Here is a 23,220-nt window from a genome sequence, read left to right on the forward strand (position 1 = left end):
TAACAGTGTTAGAGCTCCACACAGTCAGGCCGTTTTCAGGGTGAACACTTAGTGACGATACGCTTCACTGCTCTCGTCTCTCATGGAAGTGCCTCTGGCGGGCCCACGGTGGCTAATGGCTGCCATTGATCAAGTAACAGAAACCCCAAAATAACACAGGATGACAAAAGACCTGACTCATGCCTACTATCAGATACCTCATCCTACACACGTGCACAATGATTGACCTGCAAACAAATATCAGCTTTGTTTCTGTCATTATTTCTATAGGCTACAAATTCTGCCTTTTTTTTTTTTTTTTTTACACATAAGAATTTTCAATGAAGAAATGAGGCTACATAAAGTTTTTACATCAACTCATGTCCACTCGGTATCTCGGTATCTCGGTCATGTCTGCCATCAGGTTAAAACACCATCTTGTTTTGTCTGTCTGCCACACTGGTCATGTCTTACTGCGTCCCTAAATGCAGAAAATTGTATTAATTGGCAAGTCTACTCAGTTACTATTCCAAAAAGACACATTATGTGCCAAACACATTGGTGTGACCGGCAGATGGGAACATGTTGGGCAGAGGTTGATCATGTAATTTGTAAAATGTAAAAAAAAAAATGTGGAAAATGGACAACGCAGGGTCTTAGATATCTTTAAACAGTACCCCTGAAAATTGCAGTTACATAAATTATTAAAGTGCATGGACACAACAAACTGCAGGATTCACACAGGTGTTGTTTTAAGATGTGATTCTCACAGGTCCAACTCTTAACACTGTTTCTGTTATACTGTTACGCTCCGTCCCTAACTAAATATCCCGTTCACATTATAACAGTATGACAGGAATTTTTCTTTTTTTTCTTTTTTAACTCAACTAGTTATTATTAGTTATTTATTTGAAATTAAATTCATTGGATGCTGTTGGCTTTTGAGAAGCGTTTAAAGTTGTGTGACTGAATAGTGGAGTAATCTGGCCTTATAGATGAATTGTAACTTTAGGATGAGTTGTTTGGATCATAAGTAAAACAGGAACTTTACAAAGGGTGTTTTTTACTTCTACATTTAAATTCTTCGACTCAGGCGCAACGCTGCAGAGCTTTCACTGGTGTGACACACCATTAGAAGATACAGCTGAGTTCATTTAAATTATTTGGAAAATGATTCTTGAGTGACTTTGTCCTTCAATTAATTGTAAATACAATCATATAATCATTAGCGCTAACATACAATGCACACGCACTACACACACGGCTAGCCACACGCAAAAACTTCAGATCATAATTGTCATGCAGAAGTTCACACACACAGTTTTTCTACCTACATGACATACTGAAGAAGAGGAACCGGCTGTAGCAGACACAGAGGCACTGACAGACCCACTCCCTCCTGACCATCTCTTCCCTACAGCTATATTCGTCCTCCTCCTCCTCTTCACCTCCATCACCTCCCTCTCTGTCTCTCTGTCTTTCTCTTACCTCACCTGCCGTCCCGCTCCACCCACCATCCCCTCAGCCACAGTGTCATCTGTCATCTTCATGTAACCCACACCAGCAGCAGCGCAGCGAGCATCTCGGGTTAATGTTTCAAAAGGCTGGGTTTGTCCGTGGGCCGCACAAACCAACGCCGTTTAGGGCACAAAGTTTACAGCGAGCTGATCCACATGGGTTAGGGTTAGATGGAGACTTGTGCGTGATGAGTGTTCAGTGGGCTGTCGTATTAAAAATGTCTCAGTGGCACTGGATGCGTTGTGTTTGTAGTGTGTTTGCAGCCACACTTTCAACTCAAGGAAACAAAAAATATGGCTTGAGTTTAAGATTACTCTTATTTACAGTTCATCTATAGATTATAGAATTGGGTCAACTACTGTTTCCACAGACAGGAATGATCTTTTAATCTACATTTCCATGACAACCAGGCGACTCCATCCATTGAGAATGATTGTGTAATTCGTTGGAAAGCTGCAGAATAATAATAGTAACGGACCTCGTTGTCAGATTGCATGAGCTACTGTTTCCAATGTCAGAAATCACTCTGAATCTTTTTTATTTTTATTAATGTTTCTTCACCATTAAACAACATAAACAAATAATTTAATCTATGTATTTAAAAAAAACAACCTAAAAAACCCCCACTATATATTGTATTCACAAAATATTGGACTTAAAATGTCTTACTTTGACTAACAACAACAGAAACCTCAGATTACTTACTTATTTTTTGTACTCCATTAATTGCTTAAGCAACCGTTAAACCCGACATTAGCTAATTTTGTCTTTATCTGTTGATTATTAGACATTAATTGGATCATCACTTCATCACTGGAGCAGAATGTGACATGGACATCACCCCTGATCTTAAGACAGGCTGACATTTTCAAATGGCCCTCATCACACTTCCAGCTGACTGGTTGCATCTTTCTGACTCAGACAGTATGATCACACCGCTATTTAGTCCGTTTTTTTTTTTCACCTCCTGAATTATACATCTATGACAAACTATAATATTAACTCTCCAGTCCAACGTGGCGACAATAGTGATGACAAAAGGTCAAGTTTTGACCTCCTTACCACTAGAGGGTGTCAGCAAACCTGCTTAGACAGCAAGGAGAAGCACATACTATCCTGATTTTAGCTTCACAAAGTGTGTGTCTTATGTAATCGGCTGGAGATATGTTGGAGATATGCCTTTGGCATGTGGAGGAGAAAAAAATAGTGACTTCAACATACATGAACTCATTCCCTCTTCTCAATTCACACACACGTGCAGAAACATCAAAGTTTCATGTGTTTTCTGCGGTGTGTGTTTGTGCTCCTGGCGCAGCTGGAGTCACTTGTGCTGCAGTGAGCCGGTGGCTCTGAGGTGCAGGGCTATCCGGCTACCCGTCTATCTGTCTATCTGTCTGTCAGATGTGTGCGTCCTTCTCTGGCGTACTTTGTGCACTCGTGTTTGGCTGCCGTCACTCGAGCCTCTTTGTTCCCCGTTCGACATTATCACGTAGATGAAAAGATCTGCTCTCTAGCACGGGACCCAGGGGAGGTCTTCTCAATGACTCATTCTAATTAAGAGGCTGGAGGGGACTGCAGGGGGAGACACACTGCTGCTGCTGAAATAATGAATGGCAAGCTGTGATCCTCACTCCGTCTCATTCTATCGCTCTCCAGTTTATATTTGTCTGTCTCTCTTTGTGGCGCGCACGCACACACACACACACACACACACGCACACACACACACACACACACACACACACACACACACACCTCTGGAGAATCAGATTGCCTGCTTCGCACGTATATTCACTGCAGAAAGTCTTTAAATAAACATTCTTCAGTGCAGACATTTTGATTTATAGCAGGAAAAACAGAGACTAATAACATTAACAACGTCTCTGTTCCCCTGTGGTACACTGGAAGCCATGCAAGTGAGCACGATGAAATACAGCTGTTATTAGTTCATTATGCCTGTTTTTCTGTGTCAAAGTTTCCTTTTATAATAAACAATGAAGATTCTTGAAAGGCTTTCTGCTACACTGTAGGCCAGCATCTGTAGACAGTTTTTTTTATTTTTGCTCAGGATGTTGTGTCATGACTTAAGTGTGCAGTGGTGGAGAGTTGGTGTCCAAATAAAGCTGATCTCAAGACTAGACTAGGTGACAAAAAATGAAGGGAGAAAAAAGAGCGATGAAATACAACAAAGATTTCCTCTCCGGTCTACTCTGAGCGTCTCAGACCACCAAAAAGCCCCGTAGCCACAGTTTCATTCAAATCACAAGATCATGTTTGATTTTGATAAAGATTTATGCTTTGAATAATAAATTACTGATTTTATCTTTAATCAGTGGAGTCAGTCACATAAGGCTCACCATCTGGTGGAGATGCAGGAAATCTGAGTCCTGACCACCAGCATGACGATAGTGAGATGCAAACTTTCTGCAATGTTACATAAATAAATACATAAGCTGTCATGTCAACAGTGAGCTTTAAAGAGTGCAGCTCTCTGCTATAAAAAAAAATGAGAGAAGACTCACTTTCTATGAGATGATAAAATAAATCTTACAATTTGTTTTCACACAAACTTAAACCAGACACCACACATACAGTAAAAGAGGCAGGTGGAGAACAGCTAGCTTAATGAAAGAAAAGATGTGTGACGGAGCGACGGCAGTCTGTCCATCAGTGGCTTCCTCCTGCACTCTGATAATGATATGCACCGTATTAACATTTGGATACATCAACAATATAAACGTGTGATTACCATCTCTGCAGGAATATGGAAATCATCAAGATGACGAGCATTGTTGTTGCCGACATGAAGTCTTTTTCAAGCCGAATAAACTGTGACTCTCTTAAAATAGTCCATAACAAGCATTAGTCCATGTGTGCTTATTTGTCTTGAAGATGTGTGCACTGAGGGAAAACACACCTCCATCCTGAGCACTGAGGACGTTGAGGGCGAAGAGCATGGCGTTGGAGAAGGTGGTGGCCTCCTCCTTGCTGGCAAAGTTGAGGCCATAGACCTGCCTGGCGTCCCTCCACTGGTGAAAGGTCGGGGTAGCTTGGTTGTACTTGAGGCCCTTCACTATTGAGTAGTTGATAACCACCTGTGAGAGACCAGGAAGAGGAGAGCACAGGAGAGACAGAGCTGTGAAGAAAAACCTGCAAACCACATTTTTAATCTGAAAGATGATATTCATCTTCAGACGGCAGCGTGAGGATGTAAATACAACTCACTATGCTCATAACGCTGTGTTGTGTTACTGGCAGAAAAAAAACACCTTTAAATGCCAGAAATGTATTGCTCTGAGATTTGGAATGAAATGTTAGGAGTCCCACTGTAAAGATAAAACAGTCCGATTTTTTGTACCAGAGTTTATGGGCAGTGTAGCTGGTAATCGCCTTTAAATTTGTCACCTGTAACAGGTTTTATGTGGCTCGCTGGTCATGATTTCTTTTCACATTTATTTACTGACATCAGCTTTAAAGGCTGGAATGTTTTTGTCGATCATAGCAGAGCAAATTCACATCAGTCTTTTCACTTAAAAAAAAAAAGTATATTTAACTTGTATTTTTGCCTGACACCTTTATGTATGTACTTCTTAGTATAATACAAAATACTTCTGTCCGGTATTAGGATAAGCTGTGCCTCCAAATACTTCAGCAGTCACATTTTTTCCATACTTTAGCAGTCTTTGTGATGCATGCATTGCTCGGACAGGAATCCAGTCATTTTAGTTATTATCGGATCTAATCCCGATATTTACATCTGCGTGTTCTGTGTTTTATCAATGCACACATACACAATGTAAGAGAGCTGAGTACTAATGAGCTGCTGCCTTTTGAGAGACTGACAGACGGGGAAGCAGATTTCATTCAAGTCACAGCAGAGGAGGATGAGCTCTGCTAAAGACTTTAAATGATTACACTATAGGTCTCGAGCACACACGCAAACGCACACACAGACACAGACAGACTTTGACCGGTTTCTTTCATTCTTCACCACTATTATATCCTATTAAACTTTTCTTCAGTGACAGTTTTGTCTTGTGAGTTACAGAAACAGAAAACTCTGAACCACAATCTAAAATAGTCCTGAATGTTGTGTATGTTGCAATCCTCTCCCAGCTCAGTGAAATCTCTCTCTCCTGTGAATAAATGGCTGAAATGAACTCCCTCTCTACACTTGTCTCACAGCGGCATGTCATCATCTTTCTGTCCATTACCTGCTGATCCTGCAGTTTGACACCGACCACTCTGAAGGTGTTGTTGGCAGTGTTGTGGTAGATGTTGATGCGACTGAATCCCTGCTGTCCAGGCTTGATGGGCACCCACTTCTTACTGGTGTCATCGTAGACCATGACGGAGGCCCGCGCCTGGCAGATACTCTGTTCACTGGGAGTGACATGGAGACACAGAGAAGAGAGGAAGTGTTAATTATGTGCAGAATGCATCAGTTCAACGGTTCATTCACGAAACAATGGATTTAAGTTAAAAATCCAGCAGTGGATATACTGATGCTTCTTCATCTATCAATTTCTCACAGCCTCATTCATCAAGATAAATCTGTTGCGATGAACCATCTTGTTTTTGAGTGGGTCCTAACATAAAATATGATAACCTATATAGCTGCAATAACAATTATATTCATTGTCAATTAATTTGTGGATTCATTTTACAATTAATCTACAAACTGTTTGGTCTTTAAAATGTCATAAAATTGCAAAAAATGACACACCAGTGTTTTCCAAAGCTGAAGGTGCAGCCTAATACGTCTCGTTTTGTCCCGAACAACATTTTACAACCAAAATATATGCAGTTTCTTATCATGGAGGGCTAAAGAAACCAGAAATGATTTACATTCAAGAGGAATAAGTAACTTTTTTGTTGTTGTCAAAAATTACTCAGACACAATAAAAATTAAATATCGACATAATTGGCAATTCATTTTCTGTTAATTAATTAATCAGTTAATCTACTGGTCATTGCAGCTCTAATAATTTATACGATTTTTAAATGTTCATTCCACAGGTTACTGACCTGATGGCATCCTCATTTTTCCATTAACCTTCCTTTTCTATCTCAAAGTCAATTTCCCAGAATTACTTTCAGGATCCTTGAACTCATATACAGTTAGTTGTATGTTATACTTCAGAGAAGAAAGCAATGGTGATAGTCGAGTGACCGCGACATCTTCTAGACCCGCTTAATATTCCTGCCTCTTTTGTTAAAATAATACATTTCCTGGTGAGGGACCGAGCACAGACCTGATGATGACACGATTACAGCTCCATTGAAATATGCCACAATGTGTCCACATAAAATATTTAGGTGAGGTTCAGATTCAATCAAGGAAAACACTACACACAACTACATTAAATCAGATCCTCACAACTTGGGAAAGAAGACAATATTTCTGCGACGCAAAACTGTTCTATAGCAAGACTGTGTAACTTAAGATAACTTTAGTTCAATACACTACAACTACAGTTCAGCAAAACCTACATAATGACGCTTCCAAAACTCATTTCCAGTGTACTGCACAATTTGACCTCTTTTGGCCAACATAATGATTTAATTAAATTAAAAATCCTTTGGTTATAGTTCTAGTGCCAAAAACCAAGAAACCACTGGTAGGACGTAAGAAGCCACTAGTTGCATTGAAAGGGGTCAAAATATTGTTTGAGCATGAAAAAGAAAGCGCACTATTCAACACATACCGTATATCCAAAAGCATTTCTGAAAGGACCTCCAAAGATAAAAAATTTCCTTCAACTGTAAAATCATGTGCAGTGCACCAGTCTGAGGACACGAGTGAGATGATTATAGTGAACAAGACAGCAAGTCAGTCTTCTAATCCTGTACTACACTAATAGTCTAATCCAAATGTAATCAAGCGTTTGTCCAGCATCTGTTGATCTTCCTAATGAGGCACAAGTGTGTGTGTGTGTGTGTGTGTGTGTGTGTGTGTGTGTGTGTGTGTGTTACAGTAAAGAAAAGAGGGAGAGCAGGACCCTCAGTGGGCTCTGATAAATGCAGTCAGATGGGAGAGCAAGCAGACCCAACACTGGAGGCCACACACACACACACACACACACACACACACACACACACACACTACAAACAGTACTGCCCATTATGAGAGCCCTGCTTCATGACCTTTTTCCATGTGTTCTTACAGAGAAGGGTTGCGTGTTTAATATCTGCAGAGTACAGTAAGTGAAAATCATGGTGCCACTATATGAGAAATAAGGTGGAAAACACCAGGAGAAACAGAGAAACAATTTTGACTTCCAAATGAGATTAACAAGAAGAGTCCCATCTGTGTCTTTGCCTCCTTGCCAAGCTAAAATTAGTGGATCAGCCCTTAAGGCCAAGTGAAAGAGCTGCGTCAGAGAAGAGAAGGACAGAAAAAAACTGAAAAAGGGAAAATTCTTGGCTTTTAGAGTCTGTGGATGCAGCATATGGTACAGAAAGATAGGAGTGCATCGCACATGAAGAGGATGACATTTAAGGGAAAACCTATTATAAAGGAGAATAGTTTTACATTTTGCTAATTTTCCATCTTGCCAATAGAAGAATTGAAGAGGAACATAGATGAGAAGGTTGATACGAATCTAATGTCTGTAAATGGAGTATGGAGCTGAAGCCTGGAGGTGATTAGCATGATAACTAGGAGCAGGGGGGAACATATAGTTTAGCTCTGTCAAAAGTAAAAAAAACTGCCACTATTATTGTTAAAGAATAAAATAACAGATAAAATATTGTTGTTTTCTTTTGCCATGGTTCAATGAGTGGTGCATCCAAGAGGTTGATAAATGTTTTATTGTCCAAATATTGGCTCGATTACAATGAACATTAGGCGAATTTCCACCCAAAGTCCCATGATCTTTTAGGGACCACTTTTAAGGTAGGCTACCATTCTTCAGCCAATTGTTGTCTGCCTGTCCACAGACCCACAAAACTGATGTAAATTAGTCCGCTGAATTTAATATCAGTTGGCAAACAAGCTTCTGGGCACATTCTCACCACCAACTGGACAGGGGAGTGGTATACAGTTGATTCCACTGATGTAAGCCAGAAAAAAATACAACCTGGACTTTGTTGTCAGTCAATCTGTTGTATGTTTTATTCTCTAGCTTTAATTTGTGTACAAGTGCAATAAACAAAAAACAAACTGGTTTGCAGCTGCAGATTTTTTTAAATGAAAATGGTGCAAGTACTTAAGTTCCTAAACTTTGGACTACGAAGTCAGCCTACTATCCTCTGAGCATTGACTTTTTGGAAAAGCAAATTAATCTACCCAGAACTTAAATTAGACCCTGATCCCAGTGTTGGAAATGCACGAGGAACTGAGTTCCCTAAAAGGTTCCTGGCATCTGGAGAAAGTTCCTGTGGTGTTAACACGACTTTAATACTGTCAGGAGTCTGGTTTTCCTCCGTTTTGCCCCCGATCACCTCTCCTCCTGTGTCCCTTCAGTCCCCTGTCTGCTTGTTCTGTGTCCTCCTCTCCTCACCTCCCGTGGCCACGCCCCTCACCAGTCCCAGCAGCTGCAGCCACTCACCCCTGATCACCACCTGCAGGTGTGCTGCATCTCCCTGATCACCTCCCCGGACTATATGTACCCTGCCCCTGCACTCCTCTGGTTGTCGGTTCATTTATTAGTCACCCGTCCGTCCTCCGTCCTGTTCCCCGTCCCTGTTCCCGTTCCTCCGGCTTCTGTTCCTCCTGCGGGGCTCCCTGTCGGAGTCACCAGTCGGTGGAGTTGCCCTCCCGACTCGGAGGATTATTGACTCCGTTTCTTCCAGCAGTCCTGCCGGCTGCCCTGCCAGCCGTGTCTCCCCGGACCTGTCGGTTGAGTTGCCCTCCCGACCGGGAAGCAGATTGACGTTGTAGGTACCGCCTTTTGTTTGTTTGTTTGTTTTTGTTGATTGGAATAAAGACTGTATTTTGGAACCGATACCTAAGTCTGTGAGCCTGCATTTGGGTCCTGGTAAACACCACCTCATAACAAATACATTATTGTTCCTGATAGGAAGATTTCTAATAACTTTGGTGATTACCAGCACAACTATGTTTTTGCTGATCAGCAAATTTTAGCTGCAGGCGAACAAGCCAAACGATGTTGGTAAATATGAACACCTGCCAATGTTAAACATGTTACAGTTGTTGTTGTGAGCGTATTGGCATGCTGACATTTATCTCAAAGTATCACTGTACCTGTTTTTGAGTGTGTTGAGCTGCTAGACTATCAGTAGGCTGTAATTTTAATCAATAAACTTTAGAGGTGTTTGTGTATTTTGAAACTTTAAACAAAGCGAGCTTCTTCCTTTTTTTGTGCTTAGCTAAGGTAATTGCCTCTAGGGCCTCGTGTAAATAGGACAGTATCCCAATAACTACTATTTTAGTAAATTGCAATGCACTGGTATTTGAACTCATTACATGGTGGGGAAAACTCTATTCTGGGATAGAAATGCTTAAAATGCTTTCAAAGCATCCCTTACTGTAGGAATGCTCGCCAAAGGCTGACGCTAGCCCCCAAAAACGTCGAACAAACAGCATCACTTTTATCCATTATGAAGAGAAGTATTCATGAAAAGAAAGCAGCGGGCTCACACCGAGATAAAGGAAACAATATTATCTTTCTTTCACTTTAAAGTAAAAAAAAGGACACAACAAAAAAATAGATTCATATGCTGACTGTGTTTCAAGCTGGAGTTATAAATAACTTTCTCCCAGGTTGTCTTACTATCCACACCTACGTTGTCTTCCATTAGTCATTTTCATGTGTACTCGAAATCAGCCCCATTGCACCAGCAGGGCAATGATGTGTTTAATTTATTTTTGTTAACTTGTCGACTCTGTTAATTTTTAAAAAGGAGTTCCAGGCAGCAAGCTGAAAATGGCACCGAAGGCCCAGAAGCATGAATAAATGAGGTTCTTGTGCTAAAAGACCAGGAAAACGGAGGAGACGAGAGAAGGAGATGGAGTGAGAGGGACAAGAGAGAGGCGGAGGAGCTGGGAAGGAGCTGAAGCAACAAGAAAACCAGTTTTTCCTGACTGACAGTTATGGGACGTGCGCAGACATGCACACGCATGCAAACACGGGACTGTCAGGCAGATCTGTCCACGTCATGGACATTAAAAAATTAACAATTGCTGCGCAAGACATGAATAAATTAGATGCTTCTGAATTTACCTTGACAGCACATCCTTGTGTACACACACACACACACACACGCTTTAAATGCCATCGTCCTTGGTTATACACAACACAGTCCGTGCTACAGTAAATTCAAGCTGACAGCGACAGACAGAAATCTCAGAGCTGCAGAAGAATCCTCTCCTCCAGTCATTGCCACGGAAACGGTCCAATCGCAGAGCACAATGATTGATGCAGGGGAATCATCATATACACGTGTGAAAGGTTCTCGCATTTAAGTCTCACTGGTTGTATTTAGCATTAGAATAACTCTGACTGGACTCTGAAGCCGTTATTTTTAAGTTCCAGGATCAAATATGATTTCATCCCACAATGATTTTGAACAAAGTAACCTTGCAGCGCAGACAATGATGACTACACCCACAGGCAACTGAATGCAACACGGATATTGTGAGCGACCGCATGCAGGAATAATGCGCGCTGCCACGGTGGAACTCATGGCTGCAGTTCTTCTCCCAGACAATGTCGATGCTCAACTCAGTGTTTCCGTTCTGCAACAGCTGACAGTGATGCGTTTACTTGGAACTGAGGGGAAAATGTTCAATCTCAGACTACTGAACTCAAACGAGACGGGTAGTAAAGACTTTGAGTTCAGCCCTTTAAGGAAAGCAGACAACTAAATGTTGAAAGCTCAAAATTTGTCCCAAAGTGTCCAGTGGAGCCTGATTTGTAGCTTAAATAACATCATACAAGCTGTAGATTGTGGCATCAAACACATCGAGTCTGTGAGACTGTCTAAGGTCACATTAATGAGGGTCTCTAATGATGAACATATGAATTATGTATTCATAGCCCTGAATTTGCAGGGTTTAAAAGACTAATTATCCCTCAAATACACCTATGTACTCTTTCTTTTCTTTTTCATCTCATAAAAATGCACATACACTAATAATACTGTACACACTCAGCCCATCCATTAGGCTGCTCTCCTCTGAGTCTCGGGTCATTTTAAGGTTAATGAGATGCTGTTTCACCCAAACTCCTTCCGCTCCATCCTTGGCTTTCTCATCTTGCCTCTCTCGCATGCAAATTCATATTGTTTTTCGCTGTTTCAGATGCAAGGCGTGACCGGCATCCACAAGCATCCTGCCACGACCTCACATCACTGCTACAGATGCATCAACCTGCTCGCACCTGGTCCCGTCACATCGGTTCAGTCTAACCGGCAAAGTCACAGCGTTAAGTTCACCTCTCTATTTCTGGTGCCAAACTTCCTGTCTGCTCGCACTACATTCACTCCTCCAGCATCACTCCCCTGATTCGACATGAACAGCACAACCACGAGCTGTCAGAAGAGAGGGATACGCTGCTGACTCAGGAAACACAGGTAGTAAAAGCAAACACATGCAGAGGGAAGAGGAATATTTTAGTAATTAAACACATTAAAAAAAAACTCTGAAGCATGAAACATAATTAGCACTTTGATCCGCTCTTCTGATGATGAATTGCCAAAACGGAGGGAGGTAGAATTTAAATTTAGCACACTAACTGCTTGGTAATGGCATTTTTGCATAGGAGTATAGAACGGCTTTCTTGCCATTGTGAATTGGTTTTCAGTCTCAGACAAATAAAGTACTTATCTTCAGCATTTCATTGAAACAGAGTTGATTTATGAACAATTTGCATTCATTTCCTCTGTGTTTCTATGAATCAGGTCCAGCCAGAGGTTGAGTCATTGAAGTCTTGGTAACCATAGCTATCTAGTAATTGTATCCCAGTATTACTGTCAGTCCATTCTCTTTTGAACTGTGCGTGGCTGTGGGGCGTTTGCATGTCAGCCCTCGTGTCTCCGACAGTAATCTGTGCTGTCAGAGGGTCTTGTAAGCATCTCAGTTTCCATCCACACTGCAGCTCGTACAGTACACCACCCTGCAGACATCACAACATCAAAGTTATTGTGCTGCTCCACTTTCAGAGGCCTTGGTGCTCAAGGCAGCGGTGCGCTGACAACAAAGAAGGAAACTGCCGAAAATAGCCACACATGTAGCTGTATGCAAATCTGTGTGTGCACGCAGTACAGATTCATATCTGAACTCCAGTTTAGGTGTATAAAACAGCAACGGTAGTGAAAACTTAGGTGGTGACTCAAAGTCAGGCAGGATCAAAACCAATTTTTAAAGCTGGCTGATGAAAATGAGCAGAAAATAGAAATAAAAATGAAGGTGCAGCCAGTTTTAAAGTGGTTGTTGCCGGCAAGTCAAATTTTATGTTCTTATTCCGTCTGTATGATGCTGAATGGTTAAATGTCTGCCTCTAAAAGGTTAAAGGTTGTTTATTTTAGACAGACAACACACTTACTGATTGCTTTAAGTGATTAATACAGCAGTCTTTAAGCTTTTGTCTGTTGGAAGCAATGATTATGTGAAATCTTTTATCATCCAAACAGTATAGGAACGTATCTTTGGGTTGAAAGTGTTAAGAAAGCTGATTTGAGACCTGATTAGACGTCATAAAGTAAAGACCACAAAAAGAAAATTGTTGTTTTCAAAAAAAAATGTCCCAACCTGTTCAATCCTCAAGCCATGCTCACTCTTTTCACAAAAGTGGAAACGTCATACTTATCTGTGATGCTGTTTCAAACAATCAATGTTTTGGGGTTTTAAACTTAAAATGTGAGCTCAGTTAGATGAAGACTTAAGCTTTAGATTGTTGTCCCAAAGTGATCCCCAGTAGATTACAGACATCTATAATAAGCAAAGCACTGTTAATGGCTAATGCAGACCTCTGAAATTGTCATTCATGACTCCAATGTTGTTGAGTCACCTCAGTTGTAACAATTCGGAGAAACAAGGAGTTGCACAAAGCAGTTAGTGAACAGCACTGGGGTACCTACAGGGAGCTCCCACTGGTTTGCCAAAACACTTTGATTTCATTTCAAATATTCTATCAAACACCACCAACCACCTGCTTCAAACAAACACATGCAGTTTATGATGACAGAAATAATGTAGTCGGCTATATTCATTTTTTCAGAAGCCAGCTAAATGCTGATTTTCATCAGTAAAATGTCAGTTTTACTCCTACTCACAGGTAAAGACTATCAAACTTCCTTTGACTGAAAGAAAATAAATTTAAGGGAGCTCCAGAGGTCTCTTAAGTCAGTTAAGAGTAGATCTCAGATGACATGCTTCCGTTTTCTCTTCGATCGTGCTGCACAAAAGACATGTTTGAGTTCTCCCTTCTTCCAGCCATGTTTGTGTTGTTTCCATCGAAGTGCAAAAATTGCTGCTGCAGTGAAAAATGAGCCCAGAGTGAGTAGAAATGTGGCCAGAGAACAAAACGCCCAGAAACTGCTTGCTCAGGGTTAAGAGAGTTAAAAAGGGTGCAAACAAACAACATGAATACAGTATTGATTTTATCTGCAATCACAGTGTGGTACTAAGTTCTGTTTTCCCTCAGTGAGGATTTTCACTCTTAAGCTGGTACATTAGAGCACTCCTACATGCAACTCTTTGAGGTTTGATGAATAAAGGTGCAGAACAAAATCAAGCAAACAGCCTGACACTATTGTCCCTGAATAGAAATCTGTCAGTCGCAGGCTGTCATTAGGAGATCAAAATGGCCTAAACTGATTTGAAGGATTAGCTTCTCCAGTGATGCTGCTGAGGCCAGAACAAGAGGTTAATACACCGTAAACCTCCTCATGATGCAGCACCAACGACAGAGACAGAAAAATCAAAGCACCGTGTGCATTTTCAAGCACAGTATAGAAATGCACTGAAACAGGACGCCTCATAACGCTCTGCACTCTTGATGCGTGACACTACTTGATACAGTCAGTATACGGTGAGTCACTTTGAGTAAGTGTTGTAAAAAGGCACATATGCATATGGTAATTGACTGCGCTCAGTCATCAGTGAAGATGGTTTTCATATCGCATATCAGTCAGCTCAACAGTAAGACGAGACGTGATGCTTCTCATTTGCAAAAACAGCAGTTGTGTTCAGATTGCCTGTTATTACACGCTGCAGCAGCAACCTGCAGTCCAAACGAGCAGCTCCATTATTTCCAGACTGAGGTAGCTGCTTCCAACTGTCCTGGCTAATATATCTGTTGTGGTGGCTCAGCAGACTCTTTCCCATCTCTCCTGCCAACTTTTTAGGCAGATGTTAGTACATAAAGTCCATTTCAGGTGAATGAAAAGATGGGAAAATCTACAGTTATTAATTTGTCCATTACTGTTGCAGATTCACAATACTGGATCAGTGCGTAGGTTTTTAAAGTTTTTTTTTTTTTTGTATTTGTGGTTGAGTAGCAAAGAAAGAGGAGGACAGATTACAGAAACTGTCTTTGTGTCCCGCAGCCAGCTGCTTGGAGGCAACAGCCAAATCCCGAGAGTAAGCTGGCAGAACAATCGTCACCACAAATTGTTTGTGTTTTTGCCTGACTCCTTTATAAAATGCTCTCTGTTTGCCTCGGCGGGAGGAGAATGATGCAGAGTCCTCTGCCAGAAGTGGCCAAAAACGGTGCACAATGGAACTTGTAAGAAAACAAAGTGTTTCTGCACATGTGAGCACGAAGTGCATGAAACATCAAAGCTGCATAAGGCGGAAAGAACAGCTGACAGCTTAAAGATTTATATGTTTGCCAGGGCAAAGCTACATTAGCAATGAGACTGAGCCTGAACTAAACCTCAGCTTTCATAGAAAATGGGATAAACGGTGTTAAACCGTCACTGCATTCCAAGCTCTGGGGCCAGTTCGCATAATGAGGAGCCACTTTAGTTAACTGACATTAATTTCTGTGCCTACACGAATCTCAACAAATGCTCATCTTCGGGGAAGACGCACAACCGCTGGCAGAGACAGTTTGTCCCAGTTGCTGCTGCAGCCACGGTAAAACTAGAGGCCGCGCTGTTGGATGTCAGCCATGTTTGCTATGCAAAAAAAAGTTCAAACAGTTTGTTCTCCTCAAACTTTGTGAGGTAATCAAACATGCATTTATTCTCTGAGCATGAAAAACTCTGCAGACTTCACTCAAAACAGGCAACAACCTTCACAGCAAGAATTGTTATAAATAGAGCTAGCGATTCCTAAAATGTTGAACTATTGGTTATGTTTTGACAAACCTTTTTTGTTTCAAACATAAACATCACTTTAAGATAACACAGTTATGTAAAATTGTTTAATCTGCTTTGCCTATAGCTAAATTTAGCTATTGAGATAACTAGCTTGCCAAGAGACTGTTAACTCAGCTGCTTGTCATTTTTAAGAATCACCAACTCCACCTTTAAATGTTCAACGTTTTTCCAGGAAATGACGGCGGGAATATAATGATCTGCTGCAAACATAACTGCAGAAAACTTTATCATGTTGGAACATTAATCATAATCATCAGGGTGTGACGGTAATTAGATTGTGGAGTTTATGTGGTGTTAATCTTAAACAAATCAGGGTCAATTGAGACTCAGCAGGACATATTCAAAGTATAAAAATGGGCATAAACATTAAAAAAGAAATAGTATTATATTCGCCCTAAAATGAAATTGGTATATTTGTCTCTATTTATAAATTGTATCTCGGTAGCAGAGTCATAGAGCTGAATCATCACGGTGGAGGTAAATGGAAAAAAAACATCATGTCACAGTAGAAAAATATGTCTAATGTTATTTTGTTTACGTGATCATGTGTTACACCCTTAGTGGTACAAATTGCCTGAATAGCTTTCGAAAAAAAAACATGAAATAAAGACTAAATTTAGTTTCTGCTCCAATAGAAATTTTTATATACAGTTTGATTTTAAAGAATACTTTAAAAATGGCCTGATGCTTCCTTAAAAGTACCTGCAAGTGAAATTCTTGTGTGGCTCTTCTACTTTCCAATAGAATACCTTTAATTTATGTAAGGGGGGAGCTGATGAATAAGAGCAGCATCACACTGTGAGTACATGCTTCTGTCCCTTGGTATTCATCACTGCATATTTATGTGTGGAAGCATGGTTCTGCATACATCTGTGAAAAATGGGCGAGAAGGAAGTAAACTGTCAGGCCGGTTTGAAGGCCAGTTACATAAGCAGCTTGCTTGCTGACGTATTTGAGGTTTTGGTGGTGGAAAAAAGTGAAGCAAGGAGAGTAAAACAGGAGACTCGCAAGAGAGAAAAATGGACCTGAGACAGCAGACTTTCAAACAGCCTGCCGGCTCTAATACAAACAGTTATAAAACAAACCAAATTGCTCGACATGCCAAGGAAAAGTCTAAAAATAACTAGCGTTGGCTTAACCGAGTTACAATTTGGAAAATTACTGTGTAAATCTGATAGTTAAGCACAGAAATATATTGTGATTCTTCACAAGGAGAGAAGATGGCCATCAGACTGACGGTCCATGAGCCACGGTTCATGGAATAGTTGCGGCGTGTGACTCAGTAATATTCATTATTGTTGGACATGACGTGGCATATTAGAACCAAAATAGAGCAGCGGTTTTTAAACTTCATCTCTGAGGACTCAGAGTTTTAAATTATCTCGCTCCCGCTCTGGCCCAATTTTTGCAGGCTATTGTGCAAGCTAATCTAATAAACTGTGCACTGCTTTAGACCACTGACACACATGCAGGGACAAAGCAATAAAAGAAACATGCCAGTATTTATTTCTTTTGCATTTTTTAACCCTTATATTACCAAGTCTTATCCCAGCGCAGAGGGAGAAGGTGGGAAAAAAGCAATCATAAAACTCATGTAATTTTTTGATCCTGTGTATCTCCATGTGATGTGAAGTCTGATACAAAAGTTAGTCAAAAGCATTCTGCCATGTGGATCTGAGTGTGTGTGTGTGCGCTTAAGTATATCCAGCTTGTGTGTATCTGAGTGCATGTCAGAGCCTTGAGACCCTGCAGAGAAGACACACACACACACACACACACACACACACACACACACACACACACACTCCCGGACTCCAGTACTGACTGCCGAGACCACGCAAGAGCACGCTAATCTGTTGGCATGACAACTGGAGTGGAATATTCGCTTGGCCTAGAAAATATGGCTGTAAAGAAAAGATGAATGAGCAGCAAGATATGAATAAAAAACAGCAACATAAGCCTTAAGACAGGGAGATCTTTAATTACGGACCCGGGCGTCTTTGGAACGGTACTACACAACGTACTGTCTCTCACGGTGAGATCCTCAAATAACTGTCTCACAATTCTGCAACTGCATTGGCACGTTATATGTACTGCTATGAAATATTGTATGAGTTTTAGCTGCTGTCCCTAAGAGGCAGTCAATACAGACTCTGCAGACCGTAAACATTATCATGCTATCTATTGTGTCTATTGTATATGTTTCTTTGCTTTGGAGGATTTGTTGTCCTCTTTTCAAACGCTCATAAAGCCCTACGCGCCTCTGACAGTCCACAGCTGACAGCCAAAAGGAAAACCGCAGCACGTTCTGGTGCCATGAAACAGGTCTGAATTTATGGTTTAATTCCAGCTGAAAGCCTGTGAAGAGAGAGCAAAGATGAGGTTTCTTTTACTGGCGCTCCGCATGATCGCCTAAAGCATTTAAGAGTTTCCTTACCCCTGAGAGCTAATGTTGAGCCACTGCAAAAGCAGCGGGGAAGGGTGTTGGGCAGGGCAGAATCAGGAGGTTTAATTGGAGATCAGGTACTTTCAGCTTTTATGTTTGGCCAACTCCTGCAGGCATTATTAAGTCTGATGGATGACAAACTCTCGCCTTGGTATTAACATACAGCTTAAGTGGCGTGTTGGTGGTTCGAAGGGGGATGTTTTCATCTCTGACTGTGGCTTTAAAAACTTGTAAAAGCACACTGTCTTGTCAACAAAACTATTGTCTGGCACACTCCAATTACTGAGCTAAAACGCCAGGTGGGACAATAGGAATTAAATCAAAGACCGTCTGACCCTGCTTGGCTTAGAGAGACAGAAGAGAGTGGAAAATAACAGAGACTCAGCGACGGGGGATTTAGTCTTCGGATGGTCCTTTATGTCTCTGCAAAGACGGCCAAATCCTCTGACATAACAGAAGCATCGGCAGAGACAACACATGGTCAATAGATCCCTGATGAGTTGACTGCAGCCCTCAACAAACATGTTAATCTGCTGCGAACTCAGTTCAACCTGACACACAGCTGAGACTTGATGAAGTGCATGCAGATGACATTAGAAACCTGCAGGTACATGAAGGTCAACTCAATGGAAAGTAAACAATTTGGGGGGGGGAAATTATCATAGCATTACCATTGCTTTTATGCAGAAAGTTGGATGAGAAGATTGGTATCACCGTCACCTGCCAGCACCTCCAAAGTAGCCAATTATTGAGCCTCAGAGAGGCTTTTAGAAAGAAAGTCTTTGGAAAGAATCAAACTAGCTGTTTCCAATCTTTATGCTATGCAGATTGCCGGCTGCAAAAAATAAAAACTTCCAAAAATGTCAAAATACTCCTTTACCGGTCCCATATGTGACACTTTTTTTGTGTTTTATTTAGAGTCTTGATATCCATAAGAGGATAAACCTGTGGTTTCTAAAACGTTTAAAAAAAAAAGTTGTTTAATGAAGGCGCGGACATATGACGAGTGGGACTTTGTGACATCACAAATGAACTTAACACTAGCTGTGTGCAGTTTTCCTCGTATTTATATAGCACCAAAACCCTCTTTATAATCAAAAGATGTATGTAAATCTGAATTTAAACGATAAGGGACCTTTAAAACAACAGTTAATTTATGTTTTAGGTGATGCCTTAAAGGCTTCAGCCAGAAACCAGACATTCCTGTCTACTTTGCTGTTTGTGGGAATCGTGATCTCGGCTTAATGAGCATTTGCTGGAATGTTTAATACCACGTCTGGAGCCTCTGGCTGTCCTCCTTTCTATCTGACTGGAAGCCATGTGCTACTGTAAACATATTAGAGGAGTCAAACTTCCACTCGTGAGTGTGTGCATGCATTTTTGGAGGTTAGTCAATCTCCCCAATTAACCCAGGCAAGAACCAGTGAATCAAATGGATGAACTGAGGCACTCAGACCTCATGCTGAGAGGAGAGAGAGTGGAAACAAGCAAAAATATGAGGAGGAAAAAAAACCCAGGGGGACAGAGAGAGACAGTGAAGATAGAGGAGGAAGATGGAAGAAGAGAAAAAGAAATTAAGACAGAGACAGAATGATCGAGGAGGCAGAGAGATACAGGAGATAGGGAGTACAGAAGAGAGCGGGGGTTGGCTTTTAAAAATGCATGCTTCTCCATTTGGCAGAGGGGAGAAATTTCCCAGCAGAGAGGACACGGTAGGTGAGAGCACGGCTGGAGCATAAACACTCGGATTGTCTAAAAGAAACACTTTCCTCGGCCTCGAAGAAGACGGTTAAAAAAAAAGGAAGGAGCGTGGGGAAGGAGAAAAGGACGTGGTGGAAATGCCCTGAGGCTGAGCTCCCTCTCCTCCATGATGCCATTTAACTGCTGCCACTTACTGTGAAGCCTCACACACACACACACACACACACGAACAAGCAAACACACACACACACACACACACGTTTACACATGATCCGTTTTACAGTTCAGCAATTGCTGAAGGCCATTAGGTTAAGTGCTCTCCATTGCTCCCGACTACAATAGAACCTGATATAACCGACACTCACCGGCATCTGTAATTGTCTGACTCATCCTCCTTTGATAAATACACAGTTCAATAGCAGACGCGCAGCCCTTACTATTTGTGCCGCAAGTTATCAGTCAGTGGATTCGATGACCCATGCAGAATATTTCACAGATTTCCAGCAGGGCTTTCTTATGTTCGACATACATGTGTGGTTATAACCTCCATCTCTAATCTGTCAGACCGCAGCACATTGAGGGAGTAATGCAGACATTTGGTCTCCTCTGGGAATCCTGAAAAACAGAAAGCCTCTCCATCATCCAAGACATAATCCTCAAGCAATAACTTACATTACAGCAGCTCTTGGATTTAAGTCAAAAGCTTTCCAGCTGAATGAAGCGAGTGAGCATAAAGGGAGAATCGGCCAAGACAACTACAATCCTGACTTTAAGAGTTAAAGTCAGAAAATCCAAAAGATATTGCAATTTAATTAGACATTTCAAACTTGGAGGAAAAGGCAGTGAACGTCCTGTCACATCTTTCCTTTCGTTCTTTTGTCGAGGGAGGTTGATGAAAAAATGACCTTTGAAATTCTAGCCGAGTTGTGGGAACCTGACACTCACCTGAGAACTCCTTCCTCTGACAGACACTTCCTCAAATTGACAAATCAAACACGCCATTTTCACAGCAGACATCTCTGGCATGTCACTGCAGATGCTGCACAGGTGTAAATGATAACATTACTGACTGCTCTCAGTTTAGCCATCATTATCTTAGGCCTTCATTGAGAATCATTCGCAGTCTTTCAAACCTACTGGGCGTAGACCTTGGCTAAATTTCAACCAATCAACGTGCGCCAAAACTGACACCCTGCCCTCACTGCAACTACCGTTCTTCTGCACTGTTTTGTTTTCAGACACCGAGAGTGTTCAACTTTGGGCTCGTCACAGTCACTTTTTACCCAGCTGTCCAATCACAGTGAAGGAGGGGCGGGACAAATGCACACAACCGCCGACACGGGTCGCTGATTGGTCCGCCCTGCAGAATGGCTGAGCGATCGCTAACTTGAGCAGCGAATCCAGACTAAAATCTCGGTGAAGAAAACCGAAGCTGTGAGCAATAGTCTGGTGCAGTCAGGCTATATCACACCTGGAAGGAAAGAAAGGCTAATGGTTGGTGGCTGATGAAAAATAGCTCGCTGCAGCAAAGCTTTTGTCAATGTTAACAGTGGATGAGCTTAAAGTAGCTAACGGGGTAAGTATATTGAAATGTACTGGCGGAATTCAGAATGTAATATTTAAAATAAAAAAGCCACTTCTCTCGCTGACAAGTAGCTAATTTCAAGCCGGACATCAAAAACTAAAACTATAAAATAATTGTTTTGATAAATATCATTACGCTGGATCCTGAAGATAAAAAAAACAAAAAAAACAATAGACACATAGACACAATCACAACACATTACCAAGAAGGGCGAGCCTGTCGCTGGAGGAGGCAGTGGAGCAGAAGGTCTCTTGCTCTCTTTATGTAATGTGTGTGTATTTCTATGCATACATGTACTGTATGTGTGCTCTTATGGATTGACCAGCGCTGGTTGCCATGGTTATCTGGCTATACTGTGGCTACCTCTTGTCACCCTGGAGCCCAGGGCTGGTGTAAATATCCCAGCATCCCTCACAAAGGTTTTTCGAAGGCGTATGCCACACCAAAACTCCATCAAAAACCATGTTCATAACAACCTTTTTTTTTTTTTTTTTAACAACACCGGCTTCTCCTTCTAATATTACCTCCATCTGTGTGCTTCACGTTTACAATCCACTCCTTCACCCTTTTGCTTAGCTTAGCTTTTCTCACCATCCCCCCCATCTCTCCCGTGGTCTCTTCTTTTCTCTCCCTCTCATTTCCCTCCCCTCCCTCTCCGTTCCTCTCTGTCTCTCTTGATTTCTCATTTTTCTATCTCCTATCTCGCTACTTCTTCTTGTTCTTCTTCTTCCCTCTCGCTCGGCTCTAATGAGCTCGCCTTGTTAATAATACAGTTCATGACGCTGCTCTGTAAAGCTGTCCAGTTCCCATTTAATCTGCTGAAACTCCGATCCTACCGTTTATGCACAAACTTCAACATCAGACAAAAATATGAATGGAAGTGATTACTGTGCACAGAAACTGGTGTAGCAGTCTGTTTGCTGAGCTTTAAAATCTCTAAGTGCATATTCATTGCATAAAATCTGATTTGCGAAACATTAATATTACTTAGGGGCTTCAATTGGTTTTGTGAAAACAAATCGCACTTTAAACCTCTGTAATCTCCGCAAATGAACACAGCGTGGGTTTGTGTGTATGTTTGTGTGTGTGCCTCCCTTGTGCGTCCCTCTCGCAGCGAAGAGGTGTGAGGCAGAGCCAGAAATGTGCGAGACCATGTTCTTTTTTTTTTTTTATTAAGGCTTCAGTCTACATATGGACATCAAACGCTGATATTTGCTGACATTTCCTGACGTTTGCTGATGTTGACGTTTCCCAGAAGGTCACTGAGGTGAGACGACAGTAGATCTAACCTGTTTTATTGTTAATTAGGCTTAAAACACTGTGAATAACCCTTCTGGACAAAAAGTGGAACACTAACCTGGACAAAGGGGGCAACTATGACATGTACGGTATCACATTAAGGTTAAATAAATAGGATTAATGATATCATGTCCAAGGAAAACTTCATTTGAGTGGGTGAAACTCTATTGCTGTTATCCTCTTCTTCTGTACTCTGTAAATATTTGGTAGACATACTCTCACTTTGCTCTTTTCTTTCCTCCTCTTCCTCCCACTGTGAATACCCTCAGACTCCCGTGGCGCCATCAGGGAGATCGGCCAGGTCGTGATAGTGACACGATGTAGCCCCATAAAGCTCCACCAGCCTGGAGGCCTGGCCAAACTAAAAGCTGCTTAGTGGGGCAAAACTCTGGCTGAGTCCC

The 23,220-nt window shown here is 41.5% G+C and overlaps 1 protein-coding gene across 3 annotated transcripts in view; it reads right to left on the bottom strand.

The window, feature by feature from the left end:
* The window catches only part of evlb (Enah/Vasp-like b), a 46,368-nt gene that overhangs the window by 8,346 nt on the left and 14,802 nt on the right, over window positions 1-23,220 (bottom strand). For all 3 annotated transcript variants that reach the window (XM_069158554.1, XM_069158553.1, XM_069158552.1), the window contains exons 2-3: window positions 5,711-5,879; window positions 4,414-4,591 (exon numbers count right to left, since the gene is read on the bottom strand). In XM_069158554.1, the coding sequence (XP_069014655.1) occupies window positions 4,414-4,591; window positions 5,711-5,879 (347 nt within the window). The remainder of the gene's footprint in view (window positions 1-4,413; window positions 4,592-5,710; window positions 5,880-23,220) is intronic.

The sequence above is a fragment of the Embiotoca jacksoni genome, unplaced genomic scaffold (genome assembly GCF_022577435.1).
Source record: "Embiotoca jacksoni isolate LCO1_2020_lvr unplaced genomic scaffold, fEmbJac1.0.p SCAF_23, whole genome shotgun sequence".
NCBI lineage: Eukaryota > Metazoa > Chordata > Actinopteri > Embiotocidae > Embiotoca > Embiotoca jacksoni.